Raw genomic sequence first — 23,489 nt, 5'->3', positions numbered from 1 at the left:
TCAGTAGTTCTAGTGGAATGTTGTCTACTCCCCGGGCCTTGTTTCGACTCAGGTCTTTCAGTGCTCTGTCAAACTCTTCACGCAGTATCGTATCTCCCATTTCATCTTCATCTACATCCTCTTCCATTTCCATAATATTGTCCTCAAAATTTCTGCTGTAAGACAGCCACCGTTTCGTCCATCGGGAGACATGAACAGAAGACCTTTCCAATATTCTGGACAAATACTACAAGGTAGCTGACTCGGAAATGTGCACCGAAACTGCTCGTGAATTACTTCATTTGTCTTTCAAATGTTCAAATTTGTGTGAAATCTTATGGGACTTAACTGCTAAGGTCATCAGTCCCTAAGCTTACACACTACTTAACCTAAATTATCCTAAGGACAAACACACACACCCATGCCCGAGGGAGGACTCGGACCTCCGCCGGGACCAGCCGTACAGTCCATGGCTGCAGCGCCTTAGAACGCTCGGCTTTCGTAACGCGCATACACAGCCGTCTCAACACTACAAATGCTATACTGCAGTTTATTTTGACAGTACAGAGTATATGTTAGTTTTAAGTCGTGCTCTCGTCCGAATTTACATAGGCTTAAAACAAAGGACTGATTCCGACATAAAACTAATTTTACATCCGCAGCATATTGAAACGAGTAAATAAGACGAAAACGCAACACAGGATGTACGGGATACAGAGAGGCAGCAAGCTGTAAAAATCCTACTGGTAACACAACAGGAAATGATGTATCGCCATTGGTACACATCTGGGATATTCCCAGTTCAGTCGACATTAATGACTGTAGAGGAAAAAGTGGCCCAAAACGGCAGAGAAGGGTACAATGGCATAGAGGCTTGCTTTTTTTAAAATTTGGCAGCTGACAGGATCCCAGTCTTTGGTTTCCGTGATTGCTAGTGGTGGCTACACTTTTCCCACAACCAATTAGTCTTTACCTGCTTCTATTTGGTGAGCTGCAATGCAGGAAACCATTTTCGAAGTCAACAGAACCAATATTTCTGTTAGGATTCTTCTAAAACTGGGCAGTGTTCGTTATTTGTGTGGAAGGTTTACTGTTAGCGGGAGATCTTATAAAGATAAGTTTTTAACTCTGTAGCAATGTTTAAAATTGTGTGTATGTTATCTTTTAAGATTACGACCAAAGAGGGCAAAACGACACAGGACTACGTTGCTTTTGCACTGTTGCGTCACATATCTCATCGATTACTGAAACTCAGCGTAACTGTTTATAAAAAGCCTATTAGAAATTAAAAATAGCAACTAACACACCAAATATTCGTTTTTACAACTCAGGTTTTAAGATTCTATGTTTCTGGAAATAACTGACCATAAATTTTGGTATATGTTACTAAAATGTGTTGTTAATTTGTTGCGATTACAGTTCTAACACTTACTTAAGGTACAACATGTATTTTTGCTATAATTTATGCTTATACTAACAATTTAATAGCAAAAATAAAGGAATAACTGTGCTACGGGAAAAGTGTGTCTTTTGCCCTGCCGAGTAGCCCAAAATGACACACAAATTGCTGAAATTGTGTATTTATAACGAAACTAATTATTTTATGTTGAATTCTTTATGCATATGCTACTCTAGAAACGTCAGTCTAATGTGAAATTGCATTTATATAATTGTAATTGGCATACATGAGCTGTGAAAGACAAGTAACTTTTTAGTATGTCATTTTGGGTGACTCCCTATCTAAATTAACAATAAAATGTTGTTTTATCTTTCCTATAAGAATTGTTTCAAAAGGGTGCGTAAAGTTCAATGTGAAGTGCGTCACTTCAGCTTACTGTGTTTGAATGCACGGCCTCTTGCGCGAAAAAGGCCCTCAGTTTATGGTCTTAAGGCGCGTTTACATTGAGCTCAGAACATGTTTTTGTTCGGAACATTGTGTGCAACTTGTACCCTCAACATGGCAACATTGTTCGTTGTTCGCATTCCCGTTTACATTAGCGACCAACATTTCTACGTATTCGCATAGCCTGCTGGAGTGAACTGATAGGTTACTTTGTGTATTCACATCAAGAGATACGCTATGTCAAGTGAAGAGGAAGAATTAATGACATTTGGTGCTGCATTAATAATACTTAACGAAATAAACAGACGAAGAAAACGATGTAGTCGTCGTCGGTGGAGTAAAACATACTATAGAAGACGTGGCGGGAATGACATGCTTTGTGAGCTGAATTTGGAAGACGGGTCTGACTTTCGCAACTTCAGTAGGATGTCACCGTCAGATTTTGAAATCTTGTTGAATATTATAGGACCAGTTGTTTCAAAGAAAGTCACAAATTTCAGAAAAGCAATCCCTGTGAACCAAAGACTTGCTGTTACTCTTCGTTTTCTGGCATCAGGAAACTCCTATCAAAGCCAGCCATATCTCAAATAGTTCCATATCATCCAGGAAACGTAGATATTTAAGCAAAACCACTTCGTTTCGTAAAGTGTGTCAGTACCGCATCCAGATTTTTTACCTTCCTCTATTTTGCTTTTCTCTCGTCAGTACTGAGACAGGAGAGATTTAATTTTTTTTTGTCCACGTCACTGCTGCTGGTGCCAAGCGCCGCAGCAACTTTTTGTAATAAATCATGTTTGATTTTAGTATTTTTGTAACCTGCGCAACGTACATTCCACAGGCACTCATCTGCCTCATAGAGCGACATCAGCTGAAAAGTTTTGTCTCGTGACCACTCCATGTCAAATACAAATGAAGGGACGTTAAATAAACGCACCACTACACTCCAGCAAAACAAACACCAAAACACTCACTCAGAGCAAACGAACAGTAGCGCTGCGTAGCGGAATTTAGTGGTAGCAGGCCACGAACAATGTTTCTTTGATCTCTGCCGACACAGCTGTGGAATACTGATTTTGTGTTGCGAACATGTTGCCAACATGTTGCGAACATCGGTAGTCCATTACTAGTCATGTAAACGCGCCTTTACAGAACTCATGAACGGTGTTTGATTAGAATCCGCCTGCACACACAGCTGCTGTTCGTGATCTACATGGCGATCGTGGCCATCCTGCTGGTGAACATGCTGATCGCCATGATGGGGAACACGTACCAGAAGATCGCAGAGACGCGCAACGAGTGGCAGCGACAGGTAAGGGCCAGAGCGCTATCCGCTCTCCTGCTGTCGCCAGAGGAAGCAAATGTTGCCCCCGCTGTGACGTCACTGTGTTGCAGTGGGCGCGCATCGTGCTGGTCGTGGAGCGAGGCGTCAGTCCCGCGGAGCGACTCAAGAAGCTCATGTGGTACTCGCAGCCCATGTCCGACGGCCGGCGCGCACTCGTACTCAGGCTGCACCAGACGGTACGCCAGCAGAAGTTACATGTCATCTGGCACCTATGAAAAATGAAATAATCGTATGGCATTGTTGGCCGGGGATGTTCGGCCGCCGTATTGCAAGTTCTTTTTGGTTGACGCCACTTCGGCGACTTGCGTGCGCCAATGATGATGAAGAACACACAACACGCAGCCATCACGAGGCAGAGAAAACCCCTGACCCGGCGGGGAATCGAACCCGGGACCTCGTGCGCGGGAAGCGAGAACGCTACCGCAAGACCACGAGTTGCAGACATCTGGCACCTATGTTCCAGGGTGAATAGAGACTTTACCCACTTACCAAACTGCCAATAAGATGGCTAATTTTATGGTGTATTGATAATTTTCACTTATGGACCGTCTGACAGCAACTGAATAAAACACAATTTTAGTACCATACGCGTTTCGCCTTTATTTTCTGAACTGACATCAGGTGTTCCCCATGGAAGCGTCCTGGGACCTCTGCTGGTTCTGATCTATATAAATGACCTGGGTGACAATCTGAGCAGTTCTCTTAGATTGTTCGCACATGATGCTGTAATTTACCGTCTAGTAAGGTCATCCGAAGGCCAGTATCAGTTGCAAAGCGATTTAGATAAGACTGCTGTATGGTGTGGCAGGTGTCAGTTGACGCTAAATAACGAAAAGTGTGAGGTGATCCACATGAGTTCCAAAATAAATCCGTTGGAATTCGATTACTCGATGAATAGTACAATTCTCAAGGCTGTCAATTCAACTAAGTACATGGGCGTTAAAATTACGAAACAACTTCAGTTGGAAAGACCACATAGATAATATTGTAGGGAAGGCGAGCCAAAGCTTGCGTTTCATTGGCAGGACACTTAGACCATGCAACAAGTCCACTAAAGAGACAGCTTACACTACACTCGTTCGTCCTCTGTTAGAATATTGCTGCGCGGTGTGGGATCATTACCAGGTGGGATTGACGGAGGACGTCGAAAGGGTGCAAAAAACGGGCAGCTCGTTTTGTATTATCACGTAATAGTGGGGAGAGTGTGGCAGATATGATATGCGAGTTGGGATGGAAGTCATTAAAGCAAAGACGTTTTTCGTCGGGGCGGGATCTATTTACGAAATTTCAGTCACCAACTTTCTCTTCCGAATGCGAAAATATGGTAGAGAGATAGTATGAGTGTGGTTCGATGAACCCTCTGCCAAGCACTTAAATGCGAATTGCAGAGTAATCATGTAGATGTAGATGTAGATGTAAATCAGTGGCAGGTTGCGTGGACAATTCCTTACATATTACGCTCCTGATGCATTTTTGGTGTTGTTCTTCTTCTTATGAATGCCAATTTGCGGTTTTTTCCCCACATTCCACAGCACTATGAACAGAACGCTTGTTTCAATGCAATGTTTTGGTTTCTGTTGCCGACAGTCGGTATTCATAAGAAAAAGAACAACACCAAAAATGCAACAGGAGCGTAATACGTAAGAAATTGTCCACGCAACCTGCCACTGACGATGCCTTCCAGAAAATAAAGGCGAAACGCGTATGGCACTAAAATTGTGTTTTATTCAGTTGCTGTCAGACGGTCCATAAGTAAAAATTATCAATATAGCGTAATATTACACGCAACTGAGGAAGACAGGACTAAAAAAGTTGGAGAAGGCTGATGTTTGCTACTCGTGTTGCACACACACCCTGTGCCCCTCCCACAGCAGACATCTCTTGCCGTGACAGTACAGGGTGTCTATAAAGTCCCGCTATTGTTTTTAAAAGTCATAACATGGAGACAGATAATTGTGGTTTGTTGTAAAACGTTTAGCAGCTCTCCATTTTTTTTCATTTATCCTTTGATGTGGATTTGACTTGGAGTGCATCAAAATGGCGATAGGCCAGGGGAAGGTGCAATGTGGCATCTGGCGTGCAGAGACCAAATCTGTGAAAACAATATTGTGGAGCTATCAACGCCATTATGGGAGTGCAGCACAGGCAAAAACAAGCGTAATGAGGAGATTCAAAAATCACTTGAAGCAGACAGGCATTGTCAAAGACCTTTGCCAAAGTGGATGTTCCCTTATGTCTCAAGAACATCTTGACTGAGTGCATTCTTGTTTTCAGCACAGTCCCCAGAAATTAATTCCTCATGCATCATCGACAGTACAGGAAGCAAGATCAACTGTCCATAAAGTGTTACACAAGCAGTTACACCTTCGTCCTTATGAAGTGCAGGTGGTACAAGCATTGCAGGTAAACAATCGTCATCTGTGCTATGCATTCACTAGTTCCATGCTGGTTTCTTAGACACTGACTATGACTAAGTGAAGCAAAATTAGGGTTTGAGACTCCAAAATCCCACACAACACACATGAATACCCTCACGATAGTCCGAAGCTTCATGTTCGGTGTGGCCTAATGCACTGTAAGACTCTTCACATAGAAAACCATAATAGGAAAGGTCTAGCTTGACATACTTGAACAGTTCCTGCTACCACAGATCGAAGGTCTGCAACCATTGTTTATCTGCTATCCTCTTCCAGCATGATGGAGCACCTTACTATTGAACTTTGAACATGCGGGATGTGCTGTATGACACATTTGCTGAGAGATGGTTAGGTCATAATGGCCTTATCCCATGGCTCCAAGCTCTCCTGATGTCACAACGTTATTCTTTTTGTGCGAGTTACATAAAAATTCATGAATACATAACTGTAGTCAACGTCGCTGCAACCCTTTGTGCACGTATCAGTCATGACTCCTAACTAAGATACGAGCATATGGGATTGGTTCCCAAGTATGTGAGTGGCTCGAAGACTTCTTAAGTAATAGAACCCAGTACGTTGTCCTCGATGGTGAGTGTTCATCGGAGCTGAGGGTATCATCTGGAGTGCCCCATGGATGTGTGGTAGGTCCGCTGTTGTTTTCTATCTACATAAAGGATCTTTTGGATAGGGCGGATAGCAATGTGCGGCTGTTTGCTGATGATGCTGTGGTGTTCGGGAAGGTGTCGTCGTTGAGTGACTATTGGAGGATACAAGATGACTTGGACAGGATTTGTGATTGGTGTAAAGAATGGCAGCTAACTCTAAATATAGATAAATGTAAATTAATGCAGATGAATAGGAAAAAGAATCCCGTAATGTTTGAATACTCCATTAGTAGTGTAGCGCTTGACACAGTCACATCAATTAAATATTTGGGCGTAACATTGCAGAGCGATATGAACTGGGACAAGCATGTAATGGCAGTTGTGGGGAAGGCGGATAGTCGTCTTCGGTTCATTGGTAGAATTTTGGGAAGATGTGGTTCATCTGTAAAGGAGACCGCTTATAAAACACTAATACGACCTATTCTTGAGTACTGCTCGAGCGTTTGGGATCCCTATCAGGTCGGATTGAGGGAGGAGATAGAAGCAATTCAGACGCGGGCTGCTAGATTTGTTACTGGTAGGTTTGATCATCACGCGAGTGTTACGGAAATGCTTCAGGAACTCGGGTGTGAGTCTCTAGAGGAAAAGAGGCGTTCTTTTCGTGAATCGCTACTGAGGAAATTTAGAGAACCAGCATTTGAGGCTGACTGCAGTACAATTTTACTGCCGCCAACTTACATTTCGCGGAAAGACCACAAAGATAAGATAAGAGAGATTAGGGCTCATACAGAGGCACATAGGCAGTCATTTTTCCCTCGCTCTGTTTGGGAGTGGAACAGGGAGAGAAGATGCTACTTGTGGTACGAGGTACCCTCCGCCACGCACCGTATGGTGGATTGCGGAGTATGTATGTAGATGTAGATGTCTACCTCTAACAGTTATCAAGCTATGATTTTCTGATGTGAAAATGGGACTTTATGGGCACCCTGTAGCATTGTTCTAAAGATTAACTACATCAGAAACCAGAATGAATTTTCACCCTTTAGCAGAATGTCGCCTGGTTTGAAAATGAAGAGTGTATGCTAGAGTGTGACTCGAACCTCCAGATAGTCAAAAACAAAGTTAATGTATGACTTAATTCATTAGAAAGTCGCAATTCCACTACTACTTATTGCTGCACTTCAGCAATCCAATTTACTGAAATTGCAAGATTTGACAACTGGACTGCACACATATAATGCTATGAATCCCAATTTAACCTCCGACTCACTCTTTCCTATGTAGTCAAACGTTTGTTGATATCTAATAAGCCTCACGTTCAAGGCTGACACTACATCACTGAAAATCTGAAAAAGATGAAGTATCAGCTTGTTTGTAATCTGAGACTGCATTCACATCATTCTTCTCGCCTTTGAAGACACTATAAGAAGTTCACAATGGAGGCTGTCATCCTTGTACTTATATTTAACTAAATGAGATAGAAAATTACTAAAAAAGGAAAAAAGAAAGAAACAATAGCTCTGGCAGAAACGACAACAGTTTTAAATCACTGGCCACCAAATTCAGTGACTACTTCCATAGAGTGGCAGTGAACACAATACGTAGTAATAAACAACCAAATACAGATGCATTAGATTTGCTTGTGCAGACTGACGCTGCGAACACCATCAGCGGACATAAGTTTCAAAAATACAGTTCCTAAGGAGATTATAGAATTCATCAAACCACTAAATCATCATAATTCTGCCAGCTATGATGGTGTTTCCACTAGAAACAGTACATGCCGAGTAAAACTGTGAGGGACAGGAAAAACCCACCGTGGTTCAACAACAAAGTTAGGAAACTACTGTGAAAGCAAAGAGAGCTTCACTGCAAGATTAAACGCATCCAAAACCTCTCAAACAAACAGAAGCTAAACGTTGTCAAAGTTAGCGTGAAGCGTTCAGTGAATTCGAAAGTAAAATTCTATGTACCGACTTGACAGAAAATCCTAGGAAGTTCTGGTCTTACGTTAAGTGGATCGAAACAGCATATCCAGACACTCTGGGATGCTGATGGCATTGAAACAGAAGATGACACACGTAAAGCTGAAATACTAAACACCTTTTTCCAAAGCTGTTTCACAGAGGAAGACCGCACAGCAGTTCCTTCTCTAAATCCTCACACGAATGAAAAAATATCTGACATCGAAATAAGTGTCCAAGGAATAGAAATGCAACTGAAATCACTCAACAGAGGAAAGTCCACTGGACCTGATAGGATACCAATTCAATTCTACACAGAGTACGCGAAAGAACTTGCCCCCCTTCTAACAGCCGTGTACCGCAAGCCTCTAGAGGAACGGAAGGTTCCAAATGATTGGAAAAGAGCACAGGTAGTCCCAGTTTTCAAGAAGGGTCATTGAGCAGATGCGCAAAACTATAGGCCTATATCTCTGACATCGATCTGTTGTAGAATTTTAGAACATGTTTTTTGCTCACGTATCATGTCATTTCTGGAAACCCAGAAACTACTCTGTAGGAATCAACATGGATTCTGGAAACAGCGATCGTGTGAGACCCAACTCGCTTTATTTGTTCATGAGACCCAGAAAATATTAGATACAGGCTCCCAGGTAGATGCCATTTTCCTTGACTTCCGGAAGGCATTCGATACAGTTCCGCACTGTCGCCTGACAAACAAACTAAGAGCCTACGGAATATCAGACCAGCTGTGTGACTGGATTGAAGATTTTTTAGCAAACAGAACACAGCACGTTGTTCTCAATGGAGAGACGTCTACAGACGTTAAAGTAACCTCTGGCGTGCCACAGGGGATTGTTATGAGACAATTGCTTTTCACAATATACAGGGTGATTCAAAAAGAATACCACAACTTTAAAAATGTGTATTTAATGAAAGAAACATAATATAACCTTCTGTTATACATCATTACAAAGAGTATTTAAAAAGGTTTTTTTTTCACTCAAAAACAAGTTCAGAGATGTTCAATATGGCCTCCTCCAGACACTCGAGCAATATCAACCCGATACTCCAACTCGTTCCACACTCTCTGTAGCATATCAGGCGTAACAGTTTGGATAGCTGCTGTTATTTCTCGTTTCAAATCATCAATGGTGGCTGGGAGAGGTGGCCGAAACACCATATCCTTAACATACCCCCATAAGAAAAAATCGCAGGGGGTAAGATCAGGGCTTCTTGGAGGCCAGTGATGAAGTGCTCTGTCACGGGCTGCCTGGCGGCCGATCCATCGCCTCGGGTAGTTGACGTTCAGGTAGTTACGGACAGATAAGTGCCAATGTGGTGGCGCTCCTGCTGGATGGACTCTCCATGCAGTTGATTGTGGACTTTGCAGCTCTCTGCTAGCTCTGCGAGTCGATTTTCCTGGGCTGCGAACAAATGCTTGCTGGATGCGTGCTACATTTTCATCACTCATTCTCGGCCGTCCAGAACTTTTCCCTTTGCACAAACACCCATTCTCTGCAAACTGTTCATACCAACGTTTAATACACCACCTATCAGGAGGTTTAACACCATACTTCGTTCGAAATGCACGCTGAACACCTGTCGTGATTCACTTCTGCCGTACTCAATAACACAAAAAGCTTTCTGTTGAGCGGTTGCCATCTTAGCATCAACTGACGCTGACGCCTAGTCAACAGCGCCTCAAGCGAACAAATGTACAACTAAATGAAACTTTATAGCTCCCTTAATTCGCCGACAGATAGTGCTTAGCTCTGCCTTTTGTCGTTGCAGAGTTTTAAATTCCTAAAGTTGTGGTATTCTTTTTGAATCACCCTGTATATAAATGACGTAGTAGATACTGTCAGAAGTTCCATGCAACTTTTCGCGGATGATGCTGTAGTATACAGAGAAGTTGCAGCATTAGAAAATTGTAGCGAAATGCAGGAAGATCTGCAGCGGATAGGAACTTGAAGCAGGGAGTGGCAACTGACCCTTAACATAAACAAATGTAATGTATTGCGAATATATAGAAAGAAGGATCCTTTATTGTATGATTATATGATAGTGGAACAAACACTGGTAGCAGTTACTTCCGTAAAATATCTGTGAGTATGCATACGGAACGATTATATATATAAAATTAATTGTTGGAAGGTGGGTGCCAGGTTGAGAATCATTGGGAGAGTCCTTAGAAAATGTAGTCCATCAACAAAGGAGGTGGCTTACAAAACACTCGTTCAACCTATGCTTGAGTATTGCTCATCAGTGTGGGATCTGTACCAGGTCGGGTTGACAAAGGAGATAGAGAAGATCCAAAGAAGAGCGGCGCATTTCATCACAGGGTTATTTGGTAAGCATGATAGCATTACGGAGATGTTTAGCAAACTCAAGTGGCAGACTCTGCCAGAGAGGCGCTCTGCATCGTGGTGTAGCTTGCTGTCCAGGTTTCGAGAGGCTGCATTTCTGGATGCAGTATTGAATATATTGCTCTCCCCTACTTATACCTCCCAAGGAGATCACGAATGTAAAATTAGAAAGATTCGAACGCGCACGGAGGCTTTCCGGCAGTCGTTCTTCCTGCGAACCATACGCCACTGGAACAGGAAAGGGAGGTAATGACAGTGGCATGTAAAGTGCTCTCCACCACACACTGTTGGGTGGCATGTGGAGTATAAATGTAGATGTAGATGTAGAATATTTCTGCTAACTTAGTAGCATTACCCTTAAGCTATCTTTGTAACCTATCAATGACTTGAGGTATATTTCCTGATAGACTTAAATATGTTGTAGTGATGTCCATCCGCAAAACTGGATATAAGCAAAACAACTCTAGTTACCTATCTACATCATTGCTTCCAACCTTTCAAAAGCATTGAGAATGGAACCTATGATAGAATGCTGGCTCAGTTTAGTCAGCACCATTTGATGACTATCTCTCAGTTACATTTTCATTAAGAATTGTCAACTGAGGAACACAAATGGTGTGATAGCCAATTTGAGCAACACAAATTATCCTGTTGGTGTATTCTACTTGCCCACTTCTCTGAGGTTATGTACTCTGGTCAGAAGATATTCAACAGTCTCCCATCTTACATACAGCAAGAAACTGGGAAACCCTACCAGGTCAAAAGAAAATTGAAAAGCTGCCTCATTAGCTGTTCTTTCAACAGATTATTTGAATATCTAGATTCAAGGATTGTAATGTTCTGTTATCTACATGGCCAATATCAGTGTATGTTGTAAAGCTGCATGAAAAGAAGTGATGTTCTGTAAATAGAACTAGTATTTACATATGAAGCTATAAACAGCAGTTATTTAATAAAACTGAGAAGGCAGGAGCATTTAAAAAACAAGAGAAAAAAATAAAAAAAGTAGCACCTCTCTTTCTAATTTATTCAACTAAATTTAGATTGCATGAACATTGATAGGATTAAGTTGTATAGTGATAGTTTATTGTTAACACAGTATGTCAATTAAGTTTGAATGATTTCCTTGTCTTTTGTTACTGTATGCCTTAACTTGTTCCACATCCCTGAAAGTTCTTCTTCTTGATGGGGGTCTAGAGAATGTGATGAATGAATTAATGACTGAATGAATCTCTTTTCAACTAGATATAAAATGGCCAGAGGCTCACAAAACAAAAACTAAACAATGGAAAATCCAGGATGGAATGTAACAACATAATGAAAAGGATAGTTGCTACTTACCATTAGCAGAGATTCTCAGTCGCAGAAAGGTACAACAAAAGACTCTCGGAAAGTTGCTTTCGGTCAACAAGGTCTTTGCCAAAAATAGACAACATATACACATGCACACTCTCACACAAACTCAACTCACACACACATGACCACAGTCTCTGGCAGCTGCCATCTCAGCCATGCAGTGAGTAGCAACTGTCTTTTCATTATATTGTTAAAAAAACTAACATTTTTCACAATTCCATTGATTACAAAAATACAGGTATCATATCTGAAATGAATGTTACATGGAACCTATACCGGGAAAATATTTATTGACACAATTATGTTGAATGTGTACACTTCTGAGCTTTTATTTAAATAAACAACACAAAAATATGCTTCTTGAACTATCTCCTAAGACTAATCAATTAACACCACAGAAATTAAATATTTTTGAGACAAATTACTTTGGCAAGGTAGTAAATGAAACAGTCTTGCAAAATGTCAATAATTGGAAAAAAAATTATCACGTCTCCTGCTGGAGGATATAACAACAAAACATAGAAGAAAAGTAAAAGTTCCAACAAGCCACTATGGAGCACACTCCTCATGAACACTAAGTCTGTGCCAAGCATGAGTAATGTTCCTAGCTACAATCACTAAAATGATGACAGCCCAGACGAGCTGAACTGGTAGAGTCTGGCCCAGAGGATGCAACATCTTGGTTGAAGAGCACAGTGGACACGGAAGGGACAGTGACTGTGGTGGTGGCTCTGGTGAATTTCATCATCACTGGGCTGGCAATGTCACCACCTTGTGCTGTCCCAGAACGAGCTTAAATCCTTGATGTGTGGAATACTATGTCTTTTTGATTGGCTGCTCGGGCGAGTCATGGAAGCACAACACAGTCTTGAGCAGCCCATGCTGATGCTAACTGCACGCAATGATTGAAATTTTGGTGTAGCCACTGGCATTGCCCTCTGACAATGTATTTGCTGACTTCTTGGCCCTGCCACAGTTTGAGTGGTGCCATCGGTGTTTGAATTGTGCAGCCAGCAAACATTCACTCATGAGCGCTCCACAGTAGCTGTGCCATAGCAACAAGCACAAATTTTCTTATTTCAGATAGAATTATGTTTTTCTTTCTTTTCCCAGAACAGCAGTTCTGCATGAGACAAATCCTGTAACATAACCCTTTTATAAGTCTGGCAAGAAATTCTGAAGTAAAAATACAATGAGTATATAGATTTCTGTGCTGTTTTTGTGGATAGTTAATTAATGTGCCATCTAGAAGTTTACTCTACTCGCCATCAAAAGTGATGTGATCATAATGTATTACTTGTCTTGATGGTGCTATTTTACTTGGAAGTTATTTGAAGAGAAAAAGGTATATGTAGCAGCATGTACTGTCACTCTTTGCTTAGTACAATTTGCCTAAAAGCCAGGATTGAATCTGTCTCATGTACAATAATTCCCAGATCTCTTTCATTATGTGAGGATCCAAGTTTAATTGATTTTAAACACTGCCCTATACTGTTTATTTTAAATTAATACTTTGAAAGATATGAAAGTAAATAATAATAAAAGTGCACACACACTTGAACTAGATACTTCACAAGTGAATTACAAAATCTCATGGGACTGCAGTCACTGCAGCTCTGTGCTCAGCATACCAGCTAGGTTAGCAGCTACAGGAATGGGTGTGCAAGAGTAGTGAGAAACATCATTATATTGAGCTTGTACTCCTTGGAATGAAAGTGAGAGTCTCTGCTACACCAAAGTGGCATGTAACTTCAGCTGTTGAACACAAATATAAAAATGGTGGAAACTAACATATTGAACACTGAAAGGGACCAAATAGAAAATATAGTTGCTTAAGTTTTGGAGGTTTCAATTTTATAATTAATATAATAATTATATGGGGAGTGGGCTGCACCCTAAAATGCAACCATGGGGACTGATGACCTCAGATGTTAAGTCCCATAGTGCTTAGAGTCGTTTGAACCAAATACACCCCCCACCCCTCCCTCCCCACTAGCTGTCTCTACAAGAATTTAAGATGGCAGCTATACTTTTCAAATTGGGTACAGTTGTTTCATAAAGAAAGACATGTACTATGAGTCTCTTGTGAATAAGCCTAGTTGCTTAGAAAGTTGTCTCCAAAAATTTGTTCTACGTGTTAGGCTTGTTGCTGATCTTTGTTTAATGAATAGGCAGGTGTAATTCTTGTCAAAGTGTTGGCTTCAAATAAGAAAGTGCAAAATCAGAGACTTTCCTACAATTTCATCACATAAATCAACAATAATACCTAGCATAAAAGGTTCTGAACTTTAATCAGTAAGAAGTGAATTAGAACTGAAGCTATTTAGTAGAATCCTTCTGAATGTTTCTGTTTTACTTTTGCCTTTTTCTCATTTATTTTGCAAATTTACAGGAGGAAGACAAAGAAGAAATGAAGGAGATCCTGGAGATGAAGCGTACACATGATCGCATGGTTAAAAAACGTCAGCGTGGTATTCATAAAGGATTGTCAGCCACTCCCAGCCCAAAGAGGCTCGTCCTTTAGTGTGATGGGTAGAAAACTGCACCAGCACCACATGTGACATACAGTGAGAGAAAAAAAGTTTGTGAATATTCCTCACACAAGTAATAAAACTGTATATTGTATAATCAAAGATAATAAGAAACCTGGAATTTTATGTCCAGTCATATTTCTGTTAACTAACTAACAAAATGTTTCTGTTGACTAACAGCATGTTTAAAGTGTTAAACTTGTCTATAAATATTTCTAGCACAGATCGTAGTCGACAACCAACCAGGAACAGAGAGTGTTATGCACTAACACTGATCTATTTACTTTAAACTAAGAGATAATAGGTGTAATATCCAAAATAGTGCATTTATAAATGTTGAAATCAGGTGATTACATGATGTCTGACTTTATGATTTTATGCCTACAAATCATCTGTTGTTTCACTGTAATAAATTTATTAAGTCCTGTGCAATAAAAACTGAATGTACATAACCAAATCTATGTGCTGTAGTTGATTGGCTACTGACCACTTTCCTGGCTGTTGTCAGTTTCCCAGACCTTGGAGTCAAACTTCTCACTCAAGTAGCTCCTCAGTCAGCATCATGAGATGAGTGCACCCATTATAGTTCATCAACCAAAGAAAAATCCCTGTCAGTACCAGGAACTGAACCTACATGCTCCACACTCTGATCACATAGTTTTGGAGACCAATTTGTATGTATGTAGAATACAATTAAAGAAAGCTGCACATTCAGTCTGGTGCAGTATGCCAAAGCTCTTTGTTGAAATTGGCGGTGGGCAGGGGAAGGGGGAAGGGGAGGGGGAGGGGGAAGGGAGTGGACGTTGTCTTAGGACAGGTTTGAAGCAGCCCACCATGAATTCCTTTCCTGTGGCAACTTCTTTCTCTCAGAGTAGCACTTGCACTTTGTTGAATATATTCTAATCTGTGTCTTCCCCTACAGTTTTTATTGTCCACATCTCTATCAAGTTCCATATTATTAACAATTGTCCTATTATCTTGCTTCCATTCTAGAGCAAAATGTTGGAACTTCCTGTCTGGTGCCTTTACCTTTCTGAAGGCTAAACTGATCATCAGCTAATAGGTCCAAACATTTCTTTTACTTTTTTCTGCTTGTTATTCTTGTCAGCAACCTGAATGACTGTGCAACAGTTCTTGCATTTATTTGCCCTTGCTATCTTTGAGAGTATGTAGATCATATTTTGCCATAAATCTGATGGTATGTCTCCAGATTAATGAATCCTGTAAATCAGTTTGTATAGTCATGTGACTGTCACTCCTCCCAACAACTTTAGAAATTCCAAAGGAATATTATCTATGCCTTTTGCCTTGTTTCATGGCAACACTTCCAAAGCTCTGTTAAACTGTAATACCAAATGCTGTATGTCTTCCATGTTGACTCCCATTTCTGCCTCTATCAAGTTATCAGACAGATCCTGCCCTGCGCAGAAGCCTTCAATGTACTTTTTCCACATACCATTCTCTCCAACAGTGGAATTCCTCTTGTATTCTTAATAGTGACATCTCTGCTTTTAAATTTGACCAAAGATTACTTTCACTTTTCTTTGGGCTGAATCAACCCTTCCCATTGCTTTTAAATTCACTGAAGGCTGTTTACACTTTTCTATATACCAAACCAGTCCTTCCAATGACCATCTCGTTTTGATTTCTTTGTCTTTTCCCTGAAGCCACTCTTTTCCTGACCACTTTTGTACTTTCTTCTCACTCTGATCAATTGAAGTATTGTGATCTCTCACATTTTCTCGACACAGTTGATTAATAGTGTGATTCCAGATGTTTTGCACAGTACCCACCTACATCTGTATCTACATTGTACTCTGCAAACCAGTGCGAGGTACATGGCAGAGGGTAGGTTACCATTGTCTCACGTTATTAGTGTTTCTTCCTGTTCCATTCATGCGAACAATGATCACTTGAATGCCTCTTTGCGTGTAGTAATTATTCTAATCTTATCTTCACACTCCTTATGTGAGTGATACGTAAGGGTTGTAGAATACTCATACAGTAATCATTTAAAGCCAGTTCTTGAAACTTTGTTAATAGATTTTCTCAGGATAATTTGCATCTATCTTCAAGTGTCTTCCAGTTCAGCTCTTTAAATATCTCTGTGACACTCTCCCACAGATTAAACAAACCTGTGACCATTCATGCTACCCTTCTCTGTATACATTCAATATCCCCTGTTAGGCCTATCTGGTACAGGTTCGACACACATGAGTGATATTCTAGATCCAGTTGCATGTGTGGTTTGTATGCAATCTCCTTTGTAGATTGATTGTGTTTCGCCAGTATTCCACCAATACACTGAAGTCTACCACCTGCTTTACCCATTACTGAACCTATGTAATTATTCCATTTCATATTCCTACAAAGTTTTACACCCAGGTTTTGTATGAGTTAACCAATTCCAACAATAAATCATTGATATTATAGTCTTAGGATACCACATTTTTTCGTTTTGTGAAGTGCAAAATTACATTTCTGAACATTTAAAGCAATTTTTGAATATCTGCACCACTTTGAAATCTCATTAACATCTGACTGAATGTTTATGCAGCTTCTTTCAGATAGTACTTCATTATAGATAACTGCATCACCATCACACACTGTCAGGTGCCTTGCAGAGTATGGATGTAGATGTAGATGTAGAAAATTAGGCCATAGCTCAAGACAGACTCAAACATAGCATGATACACCATCTTCAAGATATCTATTCTGGCTGTGTCTTTTGATGATCTTTGTAGATAGGTTTCATTAAGCTTTTGTGACAGTGCCTCAATATGTGGTTTCCAATTTAGAGTGTTACTGATGGTAAGTCCAAGAAATTTGGTGTCCTGCATGTTTGTAATGTCATCTTTGCCAATAACTATAATTGCATTGAAGGGAGTAAGATTTTGTCTAGTGTGAAAGTTCATACTCATGGTTTTTTGAGACTTTATGAGTAGTCTATTTGCATCAAACCATGATTGTAATTGACATGTAGTTTCATTGACTGCATCTTGCAATGTGTCACCTCTATTGGTTATCAGGATATTTGTGTCATCAGCATACAGAAAGGAGCCTGTATTTGGTATGTGTTCTGGGAGATCATTTTTTGAACAATATGAAAAGAACAGGGTCAAGAACAGATCCCTGAGGAATGCCATTTGTTGTATGTAGTGTATCTGACCTGCAGTGCCTGGATGTCTTCAATTTTCTTATTTCTGCATATTCCTTTCTTTCACTAAGGTAGCTGCACCTCTAATCCCATACTTCTGGAGTTTCATAAGAAGCAGCTTGTGTTCAACCATGTCAAATGCCTTGGAGTGATCAAGAAATATACCAACAGCACATTGTTTATGGTCAACGAAACTTGAGCACTTTTCTAGAAATGCATACAAAGCGTGTGTGGTGGACTTAGTTTTCTGAAATCCATACTGGGAAGATGTGATTATGTTGTTAGAATTTCAAAATATTTCTAATATAATTGACCTGCAGTACTCAAATTTTTTGAGAAGGCAGATAGTATAGCAATTGGCCTATAGTTTGCTACATCCGTTTTCTCTCCCTTCTTGTAGAGAGGTATAATTTTAGCAAGTTTTAGCTGGTTTGGAAATGTTCCCTCTAGAAATGAGGTATTTATGATATTTTACAGGGGTCCACTGATGTAATTTGAACACTTATGAAGAAAGTAGCAGAGTATCATATCATGCCCTGCAGAATAAATCTTTTTAAACCTTTTTTTTTTTTTTAATAATATCTTAAATTTCATATGGTGCTGTAGGAGATAGGAAAAAGGAGTTCATAGGAGTACTGTTTTTGAGAAGAGATTGTACAGTGTTTGCAGAGTTAGTCAGGAGATTAGTGGGAAGAGAGTCTACAGTATTTGAAGAGTTGGTTAGGAGATTTGTGGAAATTTCTGAAAAATAACTGATGAATTCATTGTCAATTTTATGTGCATTTTCAGTCTTTTCTCCTTCTTTATTTAGTGTGATTTTATCCTCTATCCTTAACTTTATACCAGTCTGTTCATTTAGTATACCCAGATTATCTTACATTTGTTGGAAGAGCACATAAATGTTTTATCATTATGGCCTTTTTAGCCCATTTGATAACTCTCCTGTATGTTGTTTTGTAATTTTTATAGTACACCTTGAACTCTTTTGATTTTCCACTGTCCAGTTTGCTAAGTCTGTGCAGCAGTCTCATCTAATAAAGTTTTAGTACCTTTTGTGAACCATGCATTCTGTTTTTTGCTAGTGATGGTCTTTGTTTTCTCTGGGAAATGGCATTTAAAGTAATATTCAAATATCTGCAGAAAATTATCATATTTTTTATTTGTAGTTGAAGAAGTAAATACATTTTGCCAGTCTACTTTCTTCAAGCTAAGTACAAAGTTAATTATGTTACTGGAACTACAACTTCTACATTTAACCCATTACTGACCAAAACTCTATCGGATCATTCTTTGCAAACTTTTATACATAAATATGTTACATTGAGTGATTAATTGAATAAAAAGTTGTTTTGAAAATTTTCAGTTTATTAGATCAAAAACTACAGACCATTCCATTTTTGGGAGATTGGCCAAATGCACTATCCAAATTCACAACATTATTCTCCATGCATAATATTGTAAGAAACAACACAAACAATAAATAAAGAATGATTTAATATTATTGAATGTCTATTCAGTATGAAATGAAGCAAAACACTTGTCATGTACACCAACATTGCACCTATCACAAATTTTTGTTGTTTTTTTTCTTGCAGTAAGCACACCTCTTCTGCATTTTCTTGGCACAATGAAATGATTTCCTGGATCTAGTCATACATCTGTGCTCACCCGTCCTCCCATCAATTTGCTTCCTTGTGGTCCTCTGCGGTTTGGTACTGATCCTGTTTTCTTTGATAGGTAAAAAGTCACTATTCTCTGTCGGACATCCTAAAGTGAGAGCTTCTCATTAGAGTTAGCAATTTGGTATGCACTCCATGTGTTTTCTATGCAGATATCTATCATCTGTGTGAATAATGGCCACCACCATTTCTTTGACCTTATCCTCATCCTATAAAGTGATATCTGCTTGTCCAGTAGATCTACGCCATCCATATGGGCATTGTATTCTTGGATGAGACGTGGCATTGTAACAGATATTTCCTTATTCTTTGCCTGTGAGTATCTTTTAGTAGAACTCAGAGGAGTAATAGTACTGTAATATGTCGCTACACATACTGGTTTGTTGTCACTCCATTTCACAACCAGAACTTTGTTCTCTTTGTCAAACATGTAGTCATAGAATCCTCGTTCCTTTTCTTTTGCCATTCTTTTCAAGGCAATCAAAGGACATGCACTAGTTCGGGTCTCTCTTATTGGTCCTGTAGCTTTCATTTTACTCTTTCCGAGTGTGATCAGTGTGTCAACACTGGTGAAAAAGTTGTCAAAAAAAGCTTATAATTCGGATACTCTGATTCTGGAATCATGCTGGTTAGTTCATTTATTACCCTTGCGCCTAAAGGCTCCTGTTTATTGTCAGTCTTGCCACAGTATGGCGAAAAATTATAAAGAAAGCCATTGGAACTTGTAAGACACCAAATTTTATATCCAAATTTGATAGGCTTTTCCCCTCAGAAACATTTTAGCTGAATGTTTGCCATAATAATGTACCATCATTTCATCAATTGAGAGTTCTGAATGAAATACGCCAAATTTACCAAATTCCTTTTTCAGCATTTCAAAGTACAATCTCAGTTTGGACATCTTGTCATGCCATGGATTGTGCAAATATAAGACTACTGGATCCTTGGCCTGCAGATTTACTCAATGTGTCATTGATTGAACACATCTGAGATTTGGTTGCTAGACTGATAACTTGTTTATCATGGTGCAGATGTAGTTGATGGATTTAGGACTCCCATTAAACCATGTGGAGAGATATTGTTCTGGAACATAGCTAGTCCCTGTATGATTCAAAACCATGATCTGTAGAGGTTGTGATTTTGCATGTGCAAGTTTCAAAACATACCAACTACTCAGTCAGAGATCATGAACAGTTCTGTAATCTTAATCATTTGTGGATTACCATACATGACTGTGGTATAAAATTCAGTTCAGTCCTTCTTGGTGCTGCAAGTTTCACAAATGTTTCACACACCTCAAGCACAAATGACTGCCAACACCAGCATTTCAAGCCAGAATGCAACCATCATGTGGGACGCAATCAGCAATCTCGAGTGGGCAGGGACGGAGAAGGGATAGTAGTGTACAGGTGGGGAGAGAGACGAACATTGTCTGATGGAGTATGCAGGGACTAGAATGCCAACAAGTGCAGCATCAGCAGGTTGTGGGACAGGGAGGTGTGGAAAAAAGGAGCGAAAAAGGAGAGGAGGAAGATGGGTGGATACATTGGCAGAGGGCAGCAAATAAACAGGATGGGAGACAAAAATGGGAAGGAGATGATATGACAGAGGGGGTGTAAACTGTTTGGTGGAGGGTGTGGGGACAGCATGTTACTGTAGGTTGAGGCTGGGGTAATTAGGGAGTGGAGAATGTGTTGTAATGATAACTCCCATCTGCACAGTACAGAAAGGCTGGTGATGGAGGGAAGGATCCGGATGCCTCAAGGTAGTGAAGCAATCATTGAAATCAAGTATGTTATGTTCAGCTGCGTGTTGTGCCATATGGTGGTCTATTTTGCTCTTGGTCACAGTTTGGCAGTGCCATTCATCCTGGTGGACAGCTGGTTGGTAGTAATACCAATATAAAAAGCTGTACAATGATTGCAGCAGAGCTGGTAAATGACATGGAACCTTTCACAGGTAGCCAAGCCACTCATGAGGTAGGATAAACCTGTGACAGGGCTGGAATAGGAAGTGCTGGGTGGGTGGATTGGGCATGTTTTGCACCTGGGTCTTCCACAGGGAAATGAACGTTGTGGCAAGGGGTTGGGATTAGGAGTAGCATAGGGATGGACTAGGATTTGTGGAGGTTGGATGGGTGATGGAAGACCACTTTAGGTGGGGTTAGAATTATCTCAGAAAGGATGTCCCTCATTTCAGGGCATGATGATAGATAATTAAAGCCCTGGCAAATGATGTGGTTCAGTTGTTTGAGTCTGAAGTGGTACTGAGTGATGAAGGGGACGCTCGCTTGTGGCTGATTCTTGGGGACGGTAGGAGAATTGGGGATGTGAGGGGAAATGGCATGGGAGATCTGTTTGCAGGCTAGGTCTGATTTTGCTTTATATCAACTCACATGAAAAGTTCAGGCCTGTTTGTAACCAAGACTTCTAAGATGTTACCTTACCAATTCAGATTTATGATTAACTGCTTAAGGTAATTTTCAGATGAGATATTTAGAGAGTTTCACATGGTTCACTGTTCAATTATCAGTTTGTTAAATTTTAGCAATTTCATTTGTTTCTAATGCCATTATATAATGATCTTTGCAGTGGTGTGAAAATTAAACTGGGGTGATTTGTGAGGTGTTTTGACATGATTCTGTGCCACTAGTCATTGAAAGCATCACAAATTACCACTTTGAAAGCCAAATATATTTTATTCAGCATCTCTTTATCTGCAGCACCATAGTTTGGATTACACCTATTGCACCATAGTCTATGTTTCTTTACAAATTTGTTTACAGAAACTGTATACCAAGGAGGGACCGACTGTCACATGATAATTTGTTCTTTTAGAGATGTATGTATTCAGTGCTTATCTAGTTTACTGACATGTAAAAATTTCTACTTGTTTTAGCTGCACATCGTACATTAGTAACTGCCTCATGGTCACTGATGCTGCATTCTCAAAAATGTTAAGTCTATTAATTGCTGTTAGCTCTAATACATTTTTGTCATGAGTAGGCTTCTGACTATTTCTTCTAAGTAGTTTTTGGCAAAACTACTTAGTATTACTTCTCAGAGTATTTTGTAATCTAATGACAGTTCGAATGGGGAAAATACCTATAAACTAGCTGAATTTTGTATCAAGTTTACAATTTTACCTGGTGAGTGATAGTTGGACCCCAATAACATGATTATGCTCATTCTTAAATTTGACTCTTGCAGCTTCAATTTCTATATCGATGGATTTTAATTTCTTTTCTACTGATATGAATTCGCCACTTCCATTTCACATTAGCCTACCCTTTTACTATACACTTAGATTTAGCCCAAAAATCTAACTGTTGTCAATTTCAGGTTTTAGACAGCTCTCTGTAGAGCTCACACAAAATAATGCAGCCCCTGAATAAATATGCATTCTCGTTCTCACCACTGGGCGATTCCAGGCCTTTTTTTTATAAGGAGCAGCCACTTCAGTTGACTGTTGTCTGCAGATTTGTGCACTTCAATCATCAGGATCTACCATCTCAGTTATCATGTACTGATTTCTTATTCAGTGCTCTGTTCAGGGGCTACTGTTGGCTGTGCTACTGGCTTATCAGAACACTGGCCGTACTAGCATACCCTGTTAAGATGATCATTTGCAGACTTGCTAGCTGTAGCTTTCAAGTACTGTTTGTGGTAAGGCTTCACCTATTGAACTGTATCGCCCCACCTAGGTGGTAGCCACTAGCGAGACAATCAGCCAGCACTACCACTGTCATCTCTCCTACCCTGCCATATGCACAGGTACAGGTCAAATTTTTTGTGTGCCTTCTACCTATGTGGACACCACTGCTTTTGGTCTTTAAATATGTCTGCTTGTGTCTGTATATGTGTGGATGGATATGTGTGTGTGTGTGTGCGCGAGTGTATACCCGTCCTTTTTTTCCCCCTAAGATAAGTCTTTCTGCTCCCGGGATTGGAATGACTCCTTACCCTCTCCCTTAAAACCCACTTCCTTTCGTCTTTCCCTCTCCTTCCCTCTTTCCTGATGAAGCAACTGTTTGTTGCGAAAGCTAGAATTTTGTGTGTGTGTTTGTGTTTGTTTGTGTGTCTATCGACCTGCCAGCACTTTCGTTCGGTAAGTCACATCATCTTTGTTTTTAGATATATTTTTCCCACGTGGAATGTTTCCCTCTATTATATATCCTTTTTTCCCCCTAAGGTAAGTCTTTCCGCTCCCGGGATTGGAATGACTCCTTACTCTCTCCCTTAAAACCCACA

The 23,489-nt window shown here is 40.1% G+C and overlaps 1 protein-coding gene across 1 annotated transcript in view; it reads left to right on the top strand.

Annotated features, from left to right (window-relative positions):
- LOC126252065 (transient receptor potential cation channel subfamily V member 5) overlaps positions 1 to 14,438 on the top strand; it is a 138,693-nt gene extending 124,255 nt beyond the window's left edge. The window contains exons 16-18 of the mRNA XM_049952910.1: positions 3,015 to 3,131; positions 3,215 to 3,340; positions 14,265 to 14,438. Of these exons, the coding sequence (XP_049808867.1) occupies positions 3,015 to 3,131; positions 3,215 to 3,340; positions 14,265 to 14,396 (375 nt within the window). The 3' untranslated portion in view covers positions 14,397 to 14,438. The remainder of the gene's footprint in view (positions 1 to 3,014; positions 3,132 to 3,214; positions 3,341 to 14,264) is intronic.
- Positions 14,439 to 23,489: the final 9,051 nt, after the last annotated feature.

This window comes from Schistocerca nitens, chromosome 4 (assembly GCF_023898315.1).
Source record: "Schistocerca nitens isolate TAMUIC-IGC-003100 chromosome 4, iqSchNite1.1, whole genome shotgun sequence".
Lineage (NCBI taxonomy): Eukaryota > Metazoa > Arthropoda > Insecta > Orthoptera > Acrididae > Schistocerca > Schistocerca nitens.
The sequence above is the reverse complement of the archived record's forward strand: the minus strand, read 5'-3'. Positions and strand labels throughout refer to the sequence as shown.